General features: G+C 40.2%; 2 protein-coding genes across 2 annotated transcripts; one reads left to right on the forward strand and one right to left on the reverse strand.

Annotated features, from left to right (window-relative positions):
• Positions 1-814: 814 nt before the first annotated feature.
• On the forward strand, positions 815-4,712 carry LOC101165490 (eukaryotic translation initiation factor 4E-binding protein 2). Its single transcript, XM_004074860.4, has 3 exons — positions 815-1,105; positions 3,987-4,181; positions 4,253-4,712. Exons 1-3 carry the CDS (start codon positions 970-972, stop codon positions 4,282-4,284), a joined length of 363 nt encoding a protein of 120 aa, XP_004074908.1. The 5' UTR covers positions 815-969; the 3' UTR covers positions 4,285-4,712.
• Positions 4,713-6,093: 1,381 nt separating this feature from the next.
• On the reverse strand, positions 6,094-7,844 carry LOC100125479 (nodal homolog). Its single transcript, XM_004074988.3, has 3 exons — positions 7,527-7,844; positions 6,716-7,440; positions 6,094-6,633 (listed from the first exon to the last, which is right to left on the reverse strand). The coding sequence occupies exons 1-3, from the start codon at positions 7,792-7,794 to the stop codon at positions 6,481-6,483; spliced, it is 1,146 nt and encodes a 381-aa protein (XP_004075036.1). The 5' UTR covers positions 7,795-7,844; the 3' UTR covers positions 6,094-6,480.
• Between the last annotated feature and the right edge of the window lie 886 nt (positions 7,845-8,730).

Raw genomic sequence — 8,730 nt, forward strand, 5'->3', positions numbered from 1 at the left:
TTGTGGTGTGGGCATGTGGGAAACAGTTTGACTTGTGAACTTCAAAACGATTAAGCCAATGTAGGCTTGTGAATTGATCACATCCAAGTCTTTCCAACTATACATGCCTCCCCTTTAAAATGATCATTTCAAGTACAACATTTTCAATTGATGGTTATATGAAGAGCTCAAATAATGACTTTGTCTTCAACATTAATGACTGTGTGTCTGGTGGGACACACTCTTAGCAACATTTCTACCTTGTAGTTGAAGTGAGTAGAGGGACCCTCATTTTCCATTTTTGGTGCTAACGTGACATGGGGGAGGGGGAAACAATATTCTCAAAAACATAAGAAAAAGAGAAAAAACTCTCTAACTCTGCAGCTGCTGGTCTCAAGAACGGATAACAAAAGAGGAGGGTTTATAGTGTAGAGTTTATAGTTTATAGAGACTTTATAGTGTTTAACCATAAATATGTCACAAAAAAAGAGATAGCCACCAGCAACCAGACTGTGTTCAACGCCGCCAGCAACCACACTGTGTCAAAAAAAATTAAAAATTAATTTCATTCCATAAATTTTCCCTCTTTTGTCTTGATTCCAACTGCTTTCCTTTTCCTGTTAGTTGGATATTTATCCCTTTTAATATCAATGGTTTTACCAAGATGAGGGAGTGAGATGTGTGACGTGCATATACATTTAAAATGCCAAATATACGTTTTATAAACTATTTTAAATGTATAAAACTAAAGTGTAAAAGTTTCTGAATAAACTACAACTTCCATGTCTTTGACGCCCCCTACTTTTAGCCAACCAGCGCTCCTCATCCCACGTGACGATTTCCACGTCCTCCCACTTCAAATTGTTTTCGGGCTCTCTGAACACGTGTTAGAAATAAAGCAACGTTTTGTGGGGTTAACTGCGTCCTGAGGAACACGGCGCGGTACAATCTGCGGTTAGCAAGCGGGTCAAACAGGCGCTGCTGAGCGACATGTCAGCGGGAGGCCAGACCACCACGAGCCTGGAGATCCCGGCTGTCAGGCGCGTGGCCATCCACGATGCTGCGCACATGCCCCACGAATACTCCACTACCCCGGGAGGAACGCTCTTCAGCACCACACCAGGAGGTAAGAAAAAATATTAAGTGAATATCAGTATAGCTAAAGATCGAGTGTCAACAGGAGAAGCCTCGTGCTTGTGTCGGACAAAGGTCGCCGCTTGTTATTTACAGCCATCCCAGCTGACCTGTAGCCCCACGTTCACTGGCTCCATGTGGTCATTCAATAAACACATGAACTTAGTGTGAAAACCGAACAGGGACATGTCTAAGTTTTTAGAGCACAGGAGGGGAAAAATAGATTGAAATAAAACAAGCCAGCATGGTGTTAGACTGGAGGCTTGGGAGAGTCCCAGCATGCTGGTGGGAGTACGGTGGCCCTGAAGTGCAAATCAAACCAACAAATCACAAAAAACATTTTAAAAAATCACAACGACAAATCAAAAAGGCTAAACAGATAAACTTGAGAATATATTTAGAAATCAAAACTAAATTCCGGGAACCGCAGCAGAATTCCAAAAATAATGAAACAAAATATTAAAGAAACATTTCAGAAAAAAGAAGTAAGTTTGCATGAAGCCATACCGCATGCTCTGTGCTAATCATAAAACTATTATAAATTTGCAGATTGAAAAGACTCAGCCAATCAATGATACCCCTTGGTACCTACCTTCTCTGTTTTTCTTGTGTTTCATTTTTTAACATTTCATTTTGATTTCTGGAAATTACTTTTGTTTTCCAAAATGTTTCATTTTCGTTCAGTGCTCATCGAGTTCTTTTGGTCTCAGGAATTTTGTTTTGAGTTCTAAAGGATTTTTTATTTTGTTATTTTCCTTCTTTAACCGTCTTTGTGATCTATAATATGTTTTTACGTTGAGCGACTTCCTGCTGTGGGTTGCACTTCAGGCCCACCGTACGATTCCCCTGGGTTTCTGTGAAGAAACGTCATCCCGACGCATGTGTTCATGGTAACTGATACAGTGTTCTGTAACATTACCAGGTGTAGAAGTTGGAACTGATAAAGCGCGGGGGGGTGGTTGATACAAGACGACGTTAATGTTCAGGGACCCACTTAACATGTATACAGTCAGACATTGGTGGGGGGGGGGGGGGTGTTTAAAGTTTTAAAGGTGGTAATTACTGATGCCACAATCCTCAGTTCAGACCCAACCATGTGTTACAACCTTTAAAGCCAAAAGCGCCGTTTGGTCCAGTTTCTTAAAGGCCAAAAGCTGCAAAGTCCCACTTTATTATTCAGAAAAATACACTTTATTCAAGTTTTTCTGTTCAAAAATAAATCTGTAAATCTGTCAAATCAGATCCTCCTGCTGCAGCAGATTTACTAGAAGAAAAAAATGCAAGTAAACCAAATCGGACATAGAATTTTCTGTCATGGCTTTGGAGCCCTGTCATCCTTTTCCTCTTTTTGCAATTTAAGGAAAAACATGTGTTATTAAAAACTTTAGCAATTTTGCCCTTTTAAAGGGATGGTGGGGCAGTGGTTAGCCCCCTTTTCTCACAGCAAGAAGGCCCCCGGTTCAAGTCCCGACACGAAAAACACAACCTCAATGGGGGGGCCTTTCTGTGTGGAGTTTGCATGTTCTCCCCGTGCATGCGTGGGTTCTCTCCAGAATCTCCGGTTTCCTCCCACCGTCCAAAAACATGCTTCATAGGTCAATTGGCAACTCTATATTGTCCCTAGGTGTGAGTGTGAGAGTGAATGGGTGTGTGATTGCGGACATTCTACCCTGCGACAGACTGGAGACCTGTCCAGGGCGTCCCCTTCCTTCGCCCACAAGTGGCCGGGATAGGCTCCAGCAGCCCCGTGACCCCGAAAGGGACAAAACGGAATACAAGATAAACCAATGAATGAATGCCCTTTAACAGCTAGTAGATGCTGTTTTTGAGCAAAATGTGCTTTAAGCTAATTCTTGCAATACAGATTTAACCTTTTACCAACGTTTTAGCTTATCTGACAAGTAAAAAATTTAAACACAGAACTCAATTATCAAATTAACCAAAACTACAAACCCATTGTTTATCCAACTTATTCTGATTCTTTTTTTTTCCAAAACCAAAGAGCCTCCTTGGAGGGGTAAAGGAGCCACATGTAGCTCAGGGTGGGACTTCAGGCTTGCTGACCTCTCTGTTACACCAAAAAATGAATCACTGCATCCCAGTGTGTTTATGTTGGAAGTATCAAACATGTTGTGCTCGATTTAAGAAGTTTTTATTATAAATGACCCAATGGAAAGGTTTCACATCACTGTGATTCATTTTTTGTTATGTTTGTTTTTTGGTGTTGTTTTGTACAAAACCATGACCCAAAATCGAGGTTTGAACACGAATCCTTTGTGGAAATGTTCAAAAAATTGAATTTGATGCTCAGACAAAACCTGCAATTTGGGTTTTTGTTCTTCTATAGTGTATCTGTACAGATTCTTATATATTTGGCTCACAGGACTTCTTTTCTTTTGAGCACCTGTTTCCAAAGTTCTTCTAGAAATTTCTGCAGCTCATATGAGGAGCTTTGTTTGTTGTAAACTGCTTGTGGTTTTCTTGTTTTGCATGTTTTTTTGTTTTTTTTTTCTCATTTTGGCACACAGCACATTTTATTCTGAAACTTATTAGGCTTTTATTCATCTGTACCCTATTTTTGAAGGTTTTTCTCTGAAGTTGATTGGCATAGCTCCTTACAGGGACTCTCAAACTATAACCTTATAATAATAAACAAGAAGCCTCCTCAGTTGCACTTATGAGGTAAAATAAATCAGATTTTTAAACTATTATCTGTCTAATAGGATTTTTTTAACTGCTACTTTCTTGAACTTGAAATAAATTTAGTGAAAGATGATGATCATTTTTTTAATACATTTGTTTTATCCTGTTAATATTTGACACGGGGCATAGTGTTTTATTCTGAAAAGGTAACTTTAATGCCTTTGCTGCAGGAACAAGAATCATCTACGAAAGGAAGTTCCTCCTGCAGTGCAGGACATCTCCTCTGGCTCGAACACCTCCCAATAACCTCCCTGATATTCCAGGAGTCACAAGGCCCCTTAACTCCGACTCCTCCCACGACACTAAAAATCCCGTCGAGGCCCCCACCACCAACAACCACGACACTGACGTGCAGACAGAAGAAGGTACATGTGGCTGGATGAAGGCTGCAGTGGCTTACAGTTCTTTTATTGACTGTTTTTTATTTATTTTGTAGGTGAGGATGCCCAGTTTGAAATGGACATTTAAAAGGATTCAAGGACAGAAGTGATCCCATCATCTCCACAGCTCTAGTTTCCTACAGAAAAAATGCATTTTAGTTGATTTGACAAAGTCTTATACGCTTATTAAGATTTGTTTTGAACTTGTTTTTTGTGGAGCTCACCATGATTTATAATGATGTACTTCTATAACACAACCTTAACTGATGCATGGCCCTATTCACTTTGATGTCACGTTGTTAGACATATGACAAGTAAGGGCAGTTTTCATCTAAAAAAATGTTTATCAGCTTTAAGGGGAAACATGTAGAGAAAAGTTGCTATTTGCAATAACTACGTTTGGCCACATGGTGGCACCAAACATTTTTTTAACCACAGAGTTAAAAATATTCTAATTTATTGATTCCAATTTTATCTAGAATGATTGCAATCATTAAAACAGTTTTTGCAAACGTGTCTTAGACTTTTTTTTAACACTCAAAGAAAGTGTTATTGCTCCCAAATACATCCGAGTTGTCTGTGGTTTTGATTTGTCTGATTATCTGACTTTTAATAACATGCTAATGTTCAATTTTCAACAGAAGTGTTTATTTTTCATTGTTTTCCTTTCACATTTGTTTGCTCTGACTCTAAAGAGAGTTGTTAGTTTTTTGGCTAAATTGATTATTGTATAGTCATTTAGTTTTCTGCCACAAGAATGTTTATAGTCATGCATTTAAATGCAGTTGAAGTGGATTTAACCAGCATTTGTTCAGCCTAAAAAGAAATATCCAAAGACACTTTAATTGTCATCAATTTGTGGTTAAAGTCCCCCTTTGATCATCTTTTGATCTATTTTAAAAATGTTCCCAGTGAACATTTAATAATGATTTTTCTGTTTTTTGCTATAATCAAAAAAACTGTTTTCTAGGACATAGATTCTGCAGAGCAGCAGGGATTTATTTAAAATTCACCTCTGAGTTGTATGTGGGACTGTTGGCGTGGAGCAAACCTGCTCTCGCAGCTCATCAACTCTTTCCCGCTAGCTTACATTCTCTCACAACCCCAACCTAACATTACCGCTGCAACAAAAATGGTGAGCAATATTGGATCTATCCAGGTACAGTTTTGAGCCAGACTCCAGCTCAGACGGAAAACAAAGACGTGCATGGATCTATTTGTCTGCAAGTGGATGCAGAGCGGAGCAGAAAGCTTGTGACCCTCTGACTATAACACCTACGTCACTGCTACAAGTTTTTTTCAAACATTGTTTTTTAATCTGCACCTGATTAACAACAAGAAATACTCAGGAGTTCAATTCCAAACTTAACCTTCTATACGTGTCCTAAATCATCAGAGAAATGCTACAAGAACATGTTTAAAACCATTTTTATAATTACACGTGTAATAATTGATCTTGGAACATTCAGCTCTGTCCACATTGTCAGTATTCTGCTATATTTAATAATATATATTAATAGTGTTTTTCATTTAATAACGCAGCAAATCAAAATGAGTTATTCCCTGAGTTTAAACCCAGTTGTACTAAAACACTGTGGATTTAACATCAATCTGCTGGGATTATTGTTGACCTCTTTTCATCTCCAACCCTTTTTCCTCTGAAGTCTATGGGTCGTTTTTAACAAAATTGTGCTTTTTGTAGCTCAACTAAACTATAAGCCAAAAATGGCAGCTCAGTCTGATCATTTCAACTCCATGTGAGCATTTAAAAGAGAACTATAATAACATCCTGTGTGCTCCAATAATGTTTACAACTGAGCCTTTCAATGAAGAATTTAGGTATTTGTCAGTTGGCAGCTTAATAGCTGTGTATAGTAATAGACAGAAATGCTGTGTTCAGTTGAAATAATTTATTGTTTCATTGTACAATTGGATCAGTATGTCTCAACAAACCCATATCACTTGGGCGTTTGTCAGTTCCTCAGATGCATGTATGCTCAGGCGTTAAAAGGAACCAAAGTTTTTGCGTGGATGTACAGTAGTGCTTCAGTCAATGACTACATCCTTTCAGAACTTACAGCATATGTTTATTTAATGGCTGGTGATGAAAATTCATCAGTGACAAATGTTCACACTTTCCATCTCAGCAGCAGTCCAGTGTGAGGGATGTCCTCTCTGTGAAGTGCCTGTGTACATAAATCCACTGAGCTTCAGATGGGCTCAGGTCTCTGGATCTACAGTCCCTGATTCCCTCCTCTCATCTGAGGAGGTGCTGGCGTTTTACTCAGTGGCAGCCGCATTCCTCTACTACCATGTCCTCATGATGCCTCATCACCATCTTCCCGTGCTCGTAGTACAGCATGGAAAGAGGCGCCAGGCGTGTGGGCACGCAGGAAAGACATGCCACCTTGTCCGGGCGGTGAAGCTTCAGCAAACTCTGGAGAGAAAAAGGAAAAGAAGTGATTTATTCTGCAATCAGACAAAGGGTTTACATCATTCTTGTCGCGTTTCCGCCTTACCTGCATGAATGCATGGTTAGTTGGTCTAAAGTTCTCATCAACGGGTGTGGGACAGCTCCCCTCACAGCGATGAGCATTGTATCGTTTTGGATACACAATCCATTCACTCCATCCAAGCCTTCTAAAGTCCACTGCCATGTCCACTCTTCTGCATAGCGGACCTTTGTTCTCCCTTCTTGCAGCTCTTTTCTTGGATTGTCCTTCCAGGCTGTGTTGTTCCCTCTTGTCTCTGCGCCTCCTCATCATGGGGCTAACTCGCTCCCTCTCCAGCTGGACATATTTGGAATGCTCCGCAGTGCGGATCAGCGTTGGCTTGTGTTGGCCGTTATGGTTCTGTCTTGAGAACACCACCATCATGACCCTATTAGCTGTGGGGTGCTGGACTGGCTCCTGCTCTTCCTGCACTTCAGCTTCATCCTCTGCTCTCCTCTTCACCGGCTGCACCCAGAGAAGGAGCATTTCTGTCATGTTGAAGACTCTCCATGGGGAGGATGAAGCCATTGAGCTCGGATTAGCTTGAAACTGACCGAGGAGAAGCTTGTTTTCTTTGCAGTGTGCGTTAAAACACCGGTTCCTGCTGGAGTGAAAGACCTGTACAAAGGCGATGGAGGACTGGGAGAAGGTAGGCAGATGGATGTGGAGTTCAGCTTGTTGGATGTTGTCACTTGCAGTCATGGAAGACATGTCAAATGTGACAGACCATCTGTTACCAACCTGCTGGCAGCCTGAAAAGAACAAAAGTAGAGCTTTAGATTTTTGTAAATAATGTCCTGTCAGTTGATGAAGCAGCATTTCAATGATGAATACTCACTTCTAGCGTTCAGGCTGGTCACAGAATCAGCCTCCTGGAGGCTGCTTTGCTCGAGTTGGACAGCTGCGTCCCGACCCTCAGTCAGCATGGTCTGATAGAGCTGCATCATGTAGAGCGGCAGTGCGCCGGGCTGGTGATGCTGAGCATCCTGCGCGGCGCGCCTGGAGCTGTGGAGCAGCGCGTCGGGATGCAGCATTCCGTGGAGGGGCCTCTGCGCCAGGATTAGATCCACAAGGAGGAGGAAGGTGAGCTCCACTGCAAGTCCCATCACCGAGTCCCAAATCTTTCACAACTGATGGGGCCACGGCCGACCCTGGAGTTTTTATCTCTCAGCTGGTGCCTTTGAAGTGGATGCGAGAATGGACCGAATTGTGATCCACGGCACGCTCAATGGCTTTTATCGAAACCAAAATGTCTTTGTAGCAGCATAAGTGTGAAAACTGAGAGAGTTTCTTACATTAAAGATCCCTTTGATCTTCCTGTGATGTGCATTAAGGAGATTACGAGCTGCACACCCCTGATTAATGAGCCAACGAGTGGAGTGGATAGTTAATCAGAAGGAAATAAAAAAAGGAGAACTTTAAATCCATTATACACATTTTGCATTTTTACAATTTTTTTTAATTTTATTTTAGTTCAATGTATTAGAAAAAATGTCATCCAGTCAACAGATTGTTCTTACCACAAACTTTTTTGTTTCCGTAATTCTTCAAAAACTGTTAAACCATCACATTTTACAAAAAAAAAGAAATGAAAATTACATTTTTATTTCTTAAAACGTTGAACATGTTGAAAAGAAAACTGTAAAAGATAAATTGATAATGGTATTTTGGATGGCTTTATGTCGCAACTTTTACGCAAAAAGTCAGCCATCAAAGAAAACAATCCATTTGACACATCAAAGCTTTTAATCTTTTGATAGTTACACAGAGAAAAATGTAAATTATTTTTAAAGGAGTACAATTGTCGTTTTTTTTTTTTTGTGGAAAAGTAACACAGCTCAGAAGATAAACAAATAAATCTCCGCTTTAACCACAATCACGCGCAAATGAATAGTTTTTGTGTGCCATTAAAACACATATAATGATCACGAGAAACATTTTATTTTCTATAAATAATTATATTTAAGGTGTTAAAAATCTCAGAGCTTCACAAAAAGTCTCAAAATATGCAACAGTGGGATTGTAGTGCGGAATGCGCATGC

This window comes from Oryzias latipes, chromosome 12 (assembly GCF_002234675.1).
Source record: "Oryzias latipes chromosome 12, ASM223467v1".
NCBI classification, from domain to species: domain Eukaryota; kingdom Metazoa; phylum Chordata; class Actinopteri; order Beloniformes; family Adrianichthyidae; genus Oryzias; species Oryzias latipes.